The sequence below is a fragment of the Taudactylus pleione genome, unplaced genomic scaffold, assembly GCF_031769625.1.
Source record: "Taudactylus pleione unplaced genomic scaffold, aTauple2 ptg000005l, whole genome shotgun sequence".
Classification (NCBI taxonomy): domain Eukaryota; kingdom Metazoa; phylum Chordata; class Amphibia; order Anura; family Myobatrachidae; genus Taudactylus; species Taudactylus pleione.
The window spans coordinates 28447717-28463524 of record NW_028284408.1 but is presented as its reverse complement, the minus strand read 5'-3'; the positions used below and the strand labels follow the sequence as shown (position 1 = coordinate 28463524).

Here is a 15808-nt window from a genome sequence, read left to right as displayed (position 1 = left end):
TGCTTATTAATGTTCAATTAAGTCATCTTATTGTCTTGATCTAGCTTATGGATCCAAAAAAGCCTGCATAGGTCCTCCACTGCACGTGAGGATGCTGAGTCAGCAAGTGCTAGCTCATCCATACCATAATGACAATTTCATCTCGCCAACTGCTACTCTTACACGTAATTTAGGACTATGCTCATTCAAGACACGTCATCTGGCCCCTAATGTAACAATCTTGGTATCTTTATCTTGGCACTTTGCCTCCACAAGAACTGATGCTACCTCAAGGCCTAGTGCATTGCCACTCTCTAATACTCTAGCCTGCTCCCTCCAAAGGCCTGGTGCCCACTGCCAGGCTTGAATCCTTCAACAAGGCTCGTTACCTCTGTCTTGGCCTGTGCAATATTTAACAAATTTAGGACATGGCATAAAACTGCACAGTTTCCAGCGTACTCTTTTTGTGTTTTGTACAATAAGTGTCCCCTAATTCATCGGAATTAGGGGACACTTATTTAGCAGTGTAATCCAATGGATCAGTGTGGTAGTTGTTTTATCAGGAGAAGGTAAACAATTAATAATGATTAGTTAGCATTTAAGCTCTCACAAGCAGAGCCCTCCTCCCTCATGTTCCTCCCTAATCTTTTTCAGTTACTCTGTCTCTGTGTGCCTGCTCTTTGATGGGTACAGGTTTATCTAGTGCTGATCTGACTTCACCTTTCAATGACTCATCTCCACTTGCCCGTCAAGAACAAGCGTACCCCAACCCTTGTATTCTTGTGCAGAGCTGGATTAAGGGTGGGCACGTCACCCCAGGCCCGCCTGTCTCAGAGGGTCCCCTGCCATTGCAGTGCAGCAGGATGGCACTTCGAGCTGTAGGAGGCTGAAAGGGAGGTGAAGTTGAGACAGGGGGCGCGGCTACACGGCACTCAGTCAGTACCAGGTCAGCAGCATGGGAGAGAGAGGAGGGGATGGAGGAGCTACTGTGTTACAGACAGTGAGTGTAGTGTACCCTCTAAGATGAGAGGCACTTTATTTTCTGTCTGTATGTATGTATGTCTGTAACAGTATGTGTTCCGGACTATTACCGGCACTGAAATCCCGACGCGGTCAGAAGCATGGCGCCGTCATCCCGACCACCGGGATACCTAAGATATCGGGGGGTTTAGGTTTAAGGTGCAGGGTTAGGCACTAGAGAGAGGGTTAGGGACCGGGGGGGGAGGTTAGGGTCGGGCACTGGGAAAAGGGGGGGGGGAGGTTAGAGTTAGGCACCAAAAAGAGGGGGTTAGGGTAGGCAGAGGGTTAGCATACCGACCAACAAGTGTCGTTATGTTAACCCTTTCGAGATGCCGGCGTCTGGATTCTAACTGCTGGGTCCCGAGCACCAGCATCTCATACCGATTCCTCTGTAACTGTATTTATGTATGTCTGTCTGTCTGTGTATGTGTGTCTGTGACAGTATGTATGTGTGTGTGTGTGCTTATGTATGTGTATAAGTGTGTAACTTTGGGTATGAGTGTCTGTGACAGTATGTATGTGTGTATGTATATAAGAGTGTAACTGTGTGTATGTGTCTGTGACAGTATGTATGCGTGTGTATGTGTGCTTATGTATGTGTCTAAGTGTGTAACTGTGTGTATGAGTGTATGTGACTGTATTTATGTATATGTGTCTGTATGTGTGAGACAGTGTGCATGTATGTCTCTGATGGACTGTATTTATATGTCTAATGCAGTGATTCCCAACCTCAGTCCTCAAGGCAGTCCTGGTTTTAGTGATAGCCATGGTTGAGCACAGATGGTTAAATCAATATAACAGAGGTACTAATTAAGTCACCAGTGCTCAAGTATGGCTATCCTTAAAACCTGGACTGTTAGTGTGCCTTGAGGACCGTGGTTGGGAACCCCTGGTCTAGTGTGCGATTGTGTGTGTGTATAGTGTGTGACTACGAGTATGTGTGTGCGACGGTGTGTCTATATGTATGCGTGTAACTGTATGCATGTGACTGTATATATAGTGTGCTACTATGTATTTCTATATATGTGTGGAGTGACTATGTATGTATATATGTGTGTGACTATGGGGAAGATGTACTAACAGCAAGGTGCGGTCAAAGCTCTGAAAAACTGCTGTTTTTGGATGTATGACTGCATTCCCCATAAGTATCAAGCTACGGAAAGCAAACCCTTCCGGAGCTTGTAGTAGATTAGCATCTCCTTCTATAGATGGTGTTGTCTATAGAAGCCTGTTGGCTTCTTTCCCCATAACTCACCAAAGGGGATCCAGTATGATGTCTCCCAGTGTCCCCGTGGCCGCACATGTGCAGTAGGACTCCAGGATCATAAACCCGGGAGTCCTCACATTACAAAGGATAGCTCTTATCGGAATAGCTGTCCTTTGCGTAAAAAGTCGCAAATCTTCACGCATGAGGCGTTAATAAACGCTACTGCATACAATACAATAAGTGTCGGGCTGTATCCCATACAAAATGCGATGTATGGGATACAGCCCACCAAATGTATGTTTGTATGCATACCCCCTCAACCACCTTCATTTTGGTGAGACTGTCCTGCATATCAGGGAGAAAGGTAGGGAGGTAACACTCTCACCTGCTCTGCAAGGCTGAGGAATAGATTGACATACCTCCAGTGTGACATTAAATAGGGGCATGATGTATTGCCATGCCCCCCTTTTCATGTGTGCACCAAAGGCTTGCACACGAGAGAACGATCCCAGTGTCCCAAATGATGCTCTTTAGGGACCACCAGTCTTAAGTGCCACGGGCCCCAGGGGCGTTTCTAGAGAGGAGGGGGCATGTGTGCAGTCTCCGACACGGGCCCCCTCCTCTCCGCCCAGCAGCGCACTGTGCTGTGCACGGCCAGCGCCAGAGTTATACACTCTGGGCACTAGAGTGTGCCTAGAGTCTATAGCGTATGCACAGATCAACGGGGAAATGGCCGTAGCGGCCATTTTCCCTGTACTGCGCATGCGAAAACGACGGGAAAATGACCGCCGCGGCCATTTTCCAGTCGTTTTACAGCACCGGACCCCCGCGCCGACGTGGGACTCCGGAGAGGTAACATTATGGGTGCAGGGTGTACGGTGTGGGGCCCCCCTGGACCAAGAGGCCCATGTCCCCCGCACCCATTATAGTTTTGCCCCTACTGGGCCCCCCCCCAAAGCCTTAATCCAGCTCTGCACGTCATCCCTATTTTGTCAAGTTTATTGCCCTGTATTGTCCAATAATATGTCATTGTACATTTACTGTACCATTGAGCTGTCACATACCTCCCAACATTTGAGGATCATAACCCGGGACATCCGCGCGCCGAAGGTGTGCGCTTCTGAAAAGGGGCGTGGTCCATCTGTAAATGGGGCGTGGCCTAGCGACACATCCCGTTTACATCACTAATGGGCGTGTCCAGCATCTTCGCGATGCTGGGCTGCCCACGGGCTTCCTCCCCGCACTGTTAATAGATGCAATGCACATGGCATCCATTCTCTCTGCTCACCCGCTGCTCTGCTATGCAGAGCAACGGTGTGTGCTCCCCCCAACTTCCCTCCCACCGCGGGACACTGCGCCCCACAGGTGGGACAGTCCCAAAGAGGTATGCCGTCATGTTTTATTGTTATTGTGTATTTACCCTGTACAGTGCTACGGAAACTTTGTGGCACCTTAAAAATAAAGGATGATAATAAAAATAGAACTCTAAAACACACAACAATATCCCCAATGCAGAATTTACAACTTTAAAATTAATAAATACCATATAATGACTTAACAAACGAGACTGCAAATTAAAGTACAATGTTCAAAAGCGTGGGTTTAGGTCTATAGTTCCTAAGCTTTTTTGAACCACGATGCCCTAGAGTATCAGCATTGTTTTCAAGGCACCCCTAAGCTAAAAAAGTTTGAAAATCAGAAAAAAAATGGAGTAAAGTGAAGTAAATTGTGCTTACGGTACTTTTCATCCTTAGGGTCAGTTATGTGGTGGCGGTGGACAGTATTGCGCTTCTATTTATCCACATATTTACATTACATTGACCAGAAATAATTTGATTTGGTGCTGGACCACCAACCTGAGTCACCCCTGCAAGTGTCCCAAGGCACCCCATGGTGCCGAGGCACACAGTATGGGAACCAATGGCGTAGGTGTTAAAAGGATTCACAAACCTGCGCTTACTAACAATTGGTGTGACACTTCTTTATCATTAGTGTCAAGATCTTGTTTTGATTTTGTTAACGTTTTCTAGTGAGTGCATTTGTTTTATTTACGGTAAGAAATACTGACACTTTACATTGTAACTCTGCTAAATTGGCAGCAGCCACAAAGAAGGGATGGGAGTTAAAACTTGATAAACATATTTATATTATAGAACTACGTGACATATTTCATTAAACACAGTAGTAAGGAAACACATTACATTCGTGTTGTGTTGGGTAACATTCTAATTACACTTTCATAACATATGGCGCTATGATTGACAACAACATCCACCAATCAGAATAATGCAGCGCGCTCTCCACAACACGCGTTACTATGGAGAACGAAGCCCTCTAAACCCGAGCCAAGACTTTAGTCCGAGGCTTCAGAGTGAACGCTAGGCCCCGTCGGGCGGAGGGATCAAGCAGCCGCTCACCTTGCAGTTCCTTCCGCTCATTCTGCTTAGCTTGGTGCTCCTTGAGCAGCCGGGACAGCATGGTGGGTGGAGGAGGTGAGAAACCCGGTCGGACAGATGAATGGGGACGATCAGCGCCGCCGCCCAGCCAGAGGAAGCAGTGTTCGGCGGAAGTGCAGGGAGAGCTTGTGATGGAATATTTTATATTCGTTGTCCAAATCGTCACTGCGCCATTACATATAGGAGGAATACTAATGTATCTGCTTATGTATGTAGTGTTCATCTACATTTTATAGTATAAGCACCAATTGTATTACAAATTATGTTAATTGCTTATAAAAAAATATTGAAATGTAAAATCCTAAATAATTCTAACAATTTGGACAGAATCATTGCCAAGAATACTATTTACAGGGACACTGCTAATTCACTGTACTGTAATCCATAATCATGCCTTGTTTACTAGGTGCGTAAGTAACGTACTCGCCAATGTCATACCTGCTTACGCTCCCAGAACTTCCAGGAGACTCCACATCCACAATTAGGGTTACCCAATCGAAGGGTCTCCATTTCAATGATCTCATCATTACTTGCCATTATTGCATACCTCCCAACATGATCCATTCCAGGAGGGACAAAATGCTCTGTTCCTGGACCTCCCTCTTAATTTATGATTTAGGGATTGGCAGAGCGATTCACCCCCGAGCCTCGGCAGTAGCAACGGGACTCCGAGTGAGTCGCTGACAGCTCCACCCCCTACATTGCTCATCCGACCTGATCATACTTCTATACTGACTAATACTGCTTTTACGCCTAAATCCTGGGTCTGACCTGAGATTTTCAACACAGTTCCAAAACGGGTCAGACCCAGGACAGACCTTTTCCACTGCGTTGCCGATCAGGATTATTCCCAGATCTGCTGTGTTCACACTAGGGATGTGCAGGCTCGGTTCTACTCGGTTCCGTTCGGATTTTTTTACCGAATCTTATTGGGTATCAGCTGTCATGAGTTTTGGATAGCCAATAAGATTCGGTAAAAAAAAACGAACGGAACCGAGTAGAACCGAGCCTGCACATCCCTAGTTCACACTGCACACGGGTGCAGTGGAACACTTCTCCCGGCGCTTGCAGATGACATCATCTCCAAGCGCCGAGAAACCCGGAAGTCCCCATTCTGTAAACGGGAGCTGGGTCGAATGACCCGTGGTACACGTTTACACTGCAGGGTTTCAAGGGTTGTTCCCGTGTAAAACCCTGAAGTTACCTGGGTTGGATAGCCGGGTCACTCGACCCGGGAATCCAACCATGTCCCCTTTTACACCAAGGAGCTACCCGGGTTAACCCTGCAGTAACCTGGGTTTTAGCTCTGGTGTAAAAGGGGTATTAGTGCAGAAGTATGATCAGGTCAAATCAGAAGTGTAGGAGGCGGAGCTACCACTGACTCAGGCTCCCACTGACAGAGGCTAGAGAGAGAGGTGAGTGTCTCGACACACCAAACGTTGAGTGACTCAAATCATTCGAACATCTGAATGATTAGAGTCATTGTGTTGACAGAGACGGATGGCAGGTTATAAACTTAAGGCCAGTTCATTGCTGTCTGGAAACCCACACACCTTGCAGAGGAACATTACCCCCAAAGAGTCCCCAGTGTGTGCAGGCAGGGAACAAGAGAAGGGTATAGGCTAAGATGCAGAATGGAGAGACTGACAGGCGACTCGGAAACACAGTACCCAGCATGCTTTGCCCTCTCTATTAACATTGGTAAAACATCACCCTCCGTGCATCGAGAATAAACTATTGCTTCCAGTCCATTACTGTTTGCCAAACATCTATGATCGTTTGATAACCCTCTCCTGAATTTTATGGAGCTCCCCTGTGCTAAGAGTAAATCTGCCTCTTGGAGGTCATTGTACAGCGGGGGCAGGCACGCAATATTGCATTTCATAGTGCCATACCACCTCATGTCCCACCACGATCACCCCCTCTGGGATCTCACGACAGACCCGGACCCCTCCATCAAACCCGGGCACGAGTAATTTGTACTTCTCTCCCGCTCTGCGCCCCTGTTCATTGAAAGTGTGCTTTTAGGGAAGCATGGCTTCGGAAGTGCTGGACACATCGTTAAAAATCATTAAAGATATCGTGTAGTGTGTACCCAGCTTTAGATTTAGGAGGTATGTATAGTACTTATTTGCATTTTAAATATCTATAAATGTTATCTTCTAAAGTTACAAACATATGCTATACATGCTAACAATTGCAACTAGCATGGAGAAATAGAATGATGTAATGCATTTGGTTGTTACTGGAAATGCAGAGACCTGTCAGTTTCCCTAGAGATTGAACTAGTTGTCAATATATACATCTAATGACGAGATTCTATAAGAATTGCGTCATTTTACCGCAAGGAGTGGGCCTAATGATGTGTATAGACTGGCCCGCCCCCATCGCTACCCACCTGCATCTCTCTCCGGGCTTCTTCTGGAGAGGAAAATAATAAAGTAGGTATGAGTTACGTAGTCTACAGACTGTGGGCCTGATTCTGAGGTGGGAATAGAGGGAGAAAGAGCAAGTAACTGTGACCTTGACAAACCATGTTGCAATGCAAGGGCTGCAAATACATATTTTTGTATGTGTGGTAAATACTGGCTGCAGTTGCATGTAGCCCACACATGCTGGGCAACTTTCTTTTTACACTGCAAAATTTGATTTTCAATTTGGACACGCCTCTCTTACATGTAATGGCCCCCATACATCTGCGACGGATTGCTGCAATGTTGCGATCCTGCAACCTGGCATCGCAAGATCAGTGAAATCCAATACGATCAAAATATGATTGTAATTGGCACATCTGTTTAACATGGTGAATTTCACCAATCCTGCTTCCCAACTCAGAATCAGGCCAGAGTGTGTGTCTAATACTATAGTACTATTACTGCTGTCTGCTAATTATCTTTCTGTCACAGGAGATCATTCAGACCCGCTCGTTAGTTGTGTTCTTTCGCACCCAGCGTATGCAAATCCGGCTAAGTGACGGCATGGCAGGAGATCTCACGGCAAGGCATAAGCACGCCCACTATGTCTTGGCGTGCGATCACTTTGTGTATGCAGGCGCCCACCGGCCTGTCTTAAGACGCCCACTAGCGCACGTCATTTCCAGGAAGTGTATGCAAGCATGGGGTTGACTATACCCTGCCGCAATCACTGCGATCACTTCAGTGTGAAATACAAGCAGGTGACGTGTACAATGACACTGCCTCTTAATCATGCACGTCTCTGAAACAGCGTTGAAGCACTCAGGCACGCCTGCGTTCGCACCTCCACTGCCTCGGTTCTAGTGGCCTGCCCCTGTTACCACCCAGAAACGGCTTCTCCTGCCACTCACTCTGCTGGGCAGTATATGCGCAAAGAGGGAACACTTCCTGACTGGTTCGCGCACGTGCACTGCGGTGCATGCACAGAATGCGAACATCGGCCAGCTACAAGCGAACGCTTCTTAGCGTCCGGGTCTGAATAAGGTCCACAATCCTTAAACAAGCATTAATCCAGTCCACTACAAATTCACATTGCAGACAGCACTACCATATGAAAAAATGTATTGTGTTTTGATACTTCTTTTTTTAAAACACAATCCCAATTATCCTGAAATCCCGGGAATGCAAAATGAGTTTGTGATTGGAATCCTTAGCTGCAGGCCCTCACTGGAAGTTCACCCAGATAGGCTATACCCTTCAGCCTGAGTGGGCTGACGGCTGTTAAAAGATCAGTACTGAAGGATGGAGTTTGACAGGGAGAAATTTCTTTCAGCATACAAAGATGGCTCAAATATAATAGCCTACCAATTGCATGCACTGACAAGATTTCTGCAATGTAGCATTGAGATTTAAAGCAACAAATTTTTATGAAGACAAACCCAGCCTGGTTTTACTTTACAAAAATGCCACTTTACATTTTGAGGTTACATTCTTGCCACTGCTCGCAACTCACAGGCTATTACATTTGGGCCTACATTGGAAACAAGGCCAGAATGTGTTAGCATCGCTCTTGTGCACCCAGTGCAAGTGTGGCACTATGGGCAGATGGTGGCAGAGGAACTTGTTATTAACGGGTTGGGTACGGGATCTTGACAGTCAGGATACTGACAGCAGTATCCTGTCAGATTTTTGTAAGTATTATAACCCTAACCCTCTCCCTTAAGGCCGGTACACACAATGCCGATGCCGTTAGCAAATGAATGACTGCAGGGCCCCCACTGACAATATCGCCAGGTCCAACAGGCAATGTTGCAGACAATGCGCAGGAGCACGCATCGTCAGTGACATAGCGGATACACACTAGACAATGTGCCTGATATGTCGCTCCGATCCACCAGATCGGACGACATATCGTCTAGTGTATAACCCACCCATCCCGTAGCCTAACCCTACTTTCCTGCAGCCTAACCCTAACCTTCCCATCCCACAGCCTAACCCTCCCCCTAGTGCCTTACCAGAACCCTAATACTTACCTCCACAATCTGTCGGTATTCTGACAGTCGGGATGCCGTTGTCGGTACTGTGACCGTTGGCATCCTGACTGTTGGGATGCAGACTACATCCCATTATTAACATTGCACTAACCTTAAATAGAAGTTTTCCAAGAAGAAGGTAAGACTGTTAATTACATATATAGATAGATAGATTTAGATAGATAATTCTAGAGTACCCTGTATTTTCTAGGTACAGTATTGTATGTATTTGATACGAGAACATTGTAGTATAGAATAGAGGGGTAGCAGCCTTAGAAAAACTAGGTTCCTCTCCTAGGGAATTGAGATTAGATGAGAAAAGTGTGGTTCTTTGTGTATACTCTACGTTTGTAAAGAATAGTTAAAAGAAAAGATAGTATAGGTATAGGTAATAGATGAAAGAAGTGGATCTGCCTAATCAAATAGTAAATTTATTATGGTTTAAGCTTCAAAACAGAAGTTTTTGCATTAAACAGATATCAATAAAAGCACAAATCAGTAGTAGAATTAACTGGTTCTAATTTCACTGGTTATAATGGTTTTCCATAAGTTAAATAATAGTAAACATTAGTGGCATCCTGAGACCATTCATGTGTGTGGTTGCTTCTCAGCCAAGGGAGTGGGCTCACTCACCATTTTGCCTAAGACCACAGCCATGAATAAAGAATAGTACAAAAACATCCTCCAAGAGCAGCTTCTCCCAACCATCCAAGAACAGTTTGGTGATGAACAATGCCTTTTCCAGCATGATGGAGCACCTTGCCATAAGGCAAAAGTAATAACTAAGTGGCTCGGGAAACAAAACATCAAAATGTGGGGTTTATGGCCAGGAAACTCCCCAGACCTTAATCCCATTGAGAACTTGTGGTCAATCCTCAAGAGGCGGGTGAACAAACAAAAACCCACAAATTCTAACAAACTCCAAGCATTGATTAGGCCAGTATGGGCGGCCATCAGTCAGTATGTGGCCCAGAAGTTGATGACAGCATGCCAGGGCGAATTGAAGAGGTCTTGAAAAAGAATTGTCAATACTGCAAATATTGACTATTTGCATAAACTTAATGTAATTGTCAATAAAAGCCTTTGACACTTATGAAATGCTCGTAATTTTACTTCATTATACCATAGTAACATCTGACAAAAAGGTCTAAAAACACTGAAGCAGAAAACTTTGTGAAAACCAATACTTGTGTCATTCTCAAAACTTTTGGCCATGGCTGTACATTGATCGAGTTGTATTTTCAAAACAGGAAACACCTGTATGAGAGTTTAAATCTTCAGTTTTTTGAGTCAGAAATACATGCAAGTTTACATGTTCTGTGACTTTATTACATTGGCGGAGTTTAGAAATGTGAGTTTTCTCTCACATTTTCTAAACTCTCACCCTATTACATTACACCCTATTTACAGTTGTATATATGCAGAATTGGTAGTTCCAATGAGGTAGACGGTACTAGCAGTGTTTCCACTTTTCTTGTTAGTACTGTGGTTCTTGTTCTAGACCAGTGGTTCTCAAACTCGGCCATCAGGACCCCACACAGTTCACATTTTCTAGGTCACCCAGCAGGTGCACAGGTGTATTCATTACTCCTTGACACATTTTAAAAGATTCACAGGTGGAGCTAATTATTTCACTTGCGAAGCCGTGAGGATACCTGGAAAACAAGCACTGTTTGGGGTCCTGAGGACCAAGTTTGAGAACCTGTGTTCTAGAACATTGGCCCTGATTCAGAGCCCGGACGCTCTGACCAGAGCGCTCGCTCTGAATCAGGGCCCACCTCCATAACTATGGAGCGTCCTCCTGGACGCTCGTATAGCTGTGGGTCACCACCCACAGCCTATACGAGCGAGCAGGATGATGGTCTTGACCATCGCGACCATCGCCAGTGCGAGCAGAAGCCTGCGGTTGAGTTTCTCAACCGCAAGGCCAGGAGTGATTTTGGCTCTATCAGAGCCAAAATCACTCCCACTGACATCACTAGTGATGTGAGTGGGCCGGCTTCTGACGGTAGGCGTTCCCTTGGGAACGCCTCCGTCTGGCAGGCACGCCCACCAAAGGGGGCGTGCTGTCAACATCGACAGCACGCCTCCTTTGATCAGACACAACGAGCGAAGGAAAGTCCTTCGCTCGTCGCGTCTCGCGCATGCGCACGACGGAGCTCCCTCCGTCGTGCGCATGCGCAGTGCACACCATCGACCCACTTGCGAGCGGACAGCCGCTCGCGACTGGGTCTGAATCAGGCCCATTGTTCTCTAACAGGGAGTGCACAGTTTTGAAATGCTCCTATCACTCCATTGCTATGAAGCAGCAATGCTATCCACTTTGTCACAAATCCACCATATGGTGTCCTAGTTTTTGCACTGGGCATCTGCATTTTTGTAAATGCTACCATGGATTGTAGTTTTAGCAGATTAATCAATATGAAAACTCACAGATATAATGATAAATACTAAGAAAAATAAAACAAAAAATGTCTCTCTCCCAAATAACCTTTGTGCTTGTTCCATTTTAGCTGTGTATACTCCATGCTTTATAAACAACCCACCATGCTTTCTGTGTTTTATTTTACATGATAAATCTCAAACCAGATTAATTACATCATAAAATGGATTAAAAGGAAACTATGCTTTGATGAGATTTATAATGTTTAATCTGTTCTAGCTCTATCATGATGTTTCTAGTCAGTGAGATTAACCCATTCTTTTATCAGTGTACAACTTATAGAAGACATAATATTGCCAATAACTTTACCACTAAGGGCCGTATTCAATTAGGCTGCGAAAAGCCGTTTTCAGAGAAACTTTCGCCGATGACGTCATTTTCGCCGATTCCATTTATACCCGTTTTTAATTTGTCCGACTTTTCGCCGGTGGGAAAAGTTTGCACATTGCAACCAGCGGAAAAGTTTCGCCAATGGATACCCGGCAGAAAAAAGTGCCGAATTGGTGTTCTGGGGTGCAAAATTGCGGCAACCCCCCTAAACCCTTTTTACACCCCCTTGACGCTAATTGCATAAAAAAACACAACAAACCCCACAAAGGACACCCCAAAAAAGCACTTTGAAAAAGTAGGCGAAAAAATTCAAAGTGGGGGTTCAAATTCAAAAATTAGCAAAATAGCCTTTGGGGAGGTCTGCAATTATGGGGGAGGTGTTTTTTGTATTGCAGGTCTTTGCTGAAGGTGTGTTTTTGGCGCTTTTTAATGTTTGACTTTAGCAACTTTAAAATATGCTTGCACCCATTTTCATATACCCCAAATTTGATGGGACTACTTATTTTCCTTCCAAAAAAATTGCTAAATGTTATTCTTCACCCCTGTCCCAAAGACGCTAAATAGCGCCTATTGAGACCATTCAAAGACCCCAAATAGCTTTAGCAGGGCTAACCGGGTGTACCCATAGTGAACCCCCATGTCAGAGCATCTTTTGGGGGGTGTCAGGCTGATTTCCCCAAAAACTACTGTACTTTTCGCCTGTTTGCGTTTCGCTGGGTCCCGTTTTCGCCAATTTGGAATTGAATCTCGGAATACGCAGGGACGTGTGCGATAAGTTTTCGCCGGCAAAACCTCCGATGACAGCGAAAAGTATGGACATTTCGCTCCAAATTGAATACGGGCCTACGTTTTGCCGAAAACTGCTTTTCGCAGCCTAAGTGACTACGGCCCTAAATTCTTTATATTGAGGAATTACTGGCAGTGAGTTGTTAATATTTAGGTAAATTATCACTGCGTTTTAAACTGCATCTAAATTTAACTCACATTCTCCCCATTCCGTATCAGAAATTTTGGGATAAATGTAATAGGGTGCGGAGTTCTGACATCGGTGAATCTCGTGCGAGACTGCCCGATGTTTTAAAGTAGCAGTTATTTAACAGGCAAAATTAACCTGGTTTTGCCTGTTAAATTAGTACAACTTTAAAACATAGGGCAGTCTCTCACGGGACTCGCCGATGTCAGAACTCTGAATAAAGTCACTGCAGCCACTGTGGAATGTTTCATATTTAATAAATATTGAATCTTTTTTTAAATTGTAAAGTACTATGACATATAAGATATATTTACAGATGAAGATTTGCAAGCCCACCCAGGTATGTTTTTCTTTTGTTGTTTATAACATCTATAATATCATATAATTTACCTTTCATTCCTTTATAGGACAGTGCTTTAATAAAAAAGCAAAAAGAAAATATGACCATTTATTTAGTAAAATTTGGAGAGTGGTTCTCACGAGAAGGCCCTTCTCAACTCTCCTGGTTCTCACCTTTAATCTATACTTATCTCCGGTGTGCACCCACTCACAGTGACTCTGAACTCTCCTGTCTGCCCTTCTTAGGCACAGGGTCACCGATTGCTCCTGTTAATAACTGTATATCATTTGTTGTATAATTATTTAACTGTACTGACTGATCCCTTCTTGTATTGTTTGTTTATTCTATTATAATTCTCCATGTACTGTACAGTGCTATGGACCCATGGTGGTGCCATATAAATATAGAATAATTCCATAGACAAAAAACCTTGCGGTTTCACATGTCCCATTAAGGCTTCTTTGACATGATCTGAAATTTCACAAAACCTACTGAATTTCTACCCCTCAAATTTAAAAAGAGCAATTCAATTCTGATCTTGAAGGCTGACACCTTAATGTACATTTTCTTTGCGCAATACAGATATGGTATGCCATCACACCCTGTGGTTAACTGCAGATTCAGCACTCACAGAGCGAGATTGTTGTCACTCACAAAATGGTGGAGCTGCTAATTCACAGAATAGTGTGCTCATTGGAATACACACATGCAGTCTATGCAACTTGCAGCTGGACGGGCATAATTGGATGGCAACAGGATGATTGCATTATCGCAGAAAACTAAATTTAGTGAGGATGTGTGGAGGTCACATAGATGGAATTCTTGATTTCAAATGCAGATCTTATGCCAAGAATAGGGGTGGTGCAAGTGTGCACTAATAATGAAATACAGCACCCGGCTCTTGCCTACCTCGTCATACAGCAGTTGTCCCTGCTGCTCTCTCTGCTACCTCATCATGATGGGCTTCTCCTGTATTTACCCTGATGCCAGCATCGTTACCTATTCTCAGGCAGATTTGTAGTTGCTGTCATGTGACTGTTGACATCATGGAGACACTTTTCAATTGGTTTCCCTATTTAAGCCTCACTCTGGTTATTGCCCACTGCAAGAGTGTTAGGCTAACAACCTTGCTCCAGCTTTTTAGTGTGCTATAATTATATAATCCTACTGTGTATGACCCCAGGCTTGATATAAACTTCTGCAAAATTGTTGTGGTTTATCTGAGACTGCTCCAGTGTAAGAAACTTGACTTATTTCCTGACACCTCTCTGCATTTATCCTTGTGGCTAATATGTGACTTCTCTGCATAGGAGCTCTAGCTCATCCCTGACACTCCTCTGCATTATCCATCTGGCACAGCCAAGTACGCTAATGTAATAGACCCTGGCTTGCTCACATCTCCACCAGCATCTTGCATACCGGGCGAACCAAAAGCAAGACCTCCTTGCAGGGATCCCTGGCGAAAATCAGTGTGTTACACTTTGTGCCTCTGATCATGGCAATCCTAGTACAAGCTGATAGTAACAAGAATCTTAAATACCAGCTGAAATGTGACATAAACCAAGTGGATGGATAGGGGTGGTACTACAGCGTAGAAGCATACAACTCTGTGGGAAGAGCAGTCATTTATTATTTGAATGTGTGTCTTCTTGTGGCAAAGAAAGTGAGACAGAATAAAACCACGCGGTTCATTTTGTTGTGACTGTGTGGAAACAAAGAACCCTGTGCAAGAAACATGGATTCCTTCAAAGACAGCAGTAGCCCGGAGATGGATGCCTGCATCCTTACAAAGCTCACTAACAAAACTCCATATCAGATTCATTTCAATGCAGTAAGAGGTTGATGTACCAAGAAGTGAAAAGCATGAAGAAGTGGTCCAGTATATCATCTGCCCATAGCAACCTATCAGCTTTGAGGTAGCATTTATCAAGTACATTCTATAAAATTATATGTAGAAGCTGATTAATTGGACAACTCCTAAACCCCTCCCCACACACACAAACACACACCACCACCAACCTTCCCCCTGTCCCTGGGATGGACTACCAGACTTTACCTTCCGGGACATAGACTACTGCAACCATAACCGGAACATAGACTACAAAACACTTGCCCCACCCTTTTCCCAAGGACATAGACTACCAAACCCCCATTCTCCGGGGTAAAGACACCTGGGCAGCACTGTCTCCTCCCGCATCTCTGCCGACTCCCAGGGAAGAGGCAGCCTTGTTTTGAATCCAAGATGGCCAATGTAAAACTGCTCCATCCAGATAGAGCAATTCCTTGGATTAAAAAGAGAGTCTGCCTCTTCCCTGGGAGCTGCTTGAGATGTTGGGAAAAAATGTCTGAGGCTGCCTAAGTAGTGTGCGGGCATACACCTCATCCACACGCTTCTGTTTGCCACTAGCATTTCAACACACTAAACCCACTGTATTTTATAATATAAAATATTACATTTAAAACTAAAAAGTTGGTAGTATTATCATCTTAGTTAAAGAACTATTTTATTTTTGTGCACTTTTCCTTTTGAATAATTAAATTCTATTTTGCAAACAAGTGTATATCCTTACCTACGTTGCAGCATTAGTTAGATCAGAGGTGCCCAAAGTCCGC

General features: G+C 44.5%; 1 protein-coding gene across 1 annotated transcript in view; it reads right to left on the bottom strand.

Annotated features, from left to right (window-relative positions):
- BLOC1S1 (biogenesis of lysosomal organelles complex 1 subunit 1) overlaps positions 1 to 4792 on the bottom strand; it is a 28501-nt gene extending 23709 nt beyond the window's left edge. The window contains exon 1 of the mRNA XM_088480431.1: positions 4624 to 4792. Within this exon, the coding sequence (XP_088336557.1) occupies positions 4624 to 4684 (61 nt within the window). The 5' untranslated portion in view covers positions 4685 to 4792. The remainder of the gene's footprint in view (positions 1 to 4623) is intronic.
- Positions 4793 to 15808: the final 11016 nt, after the last annotated feature.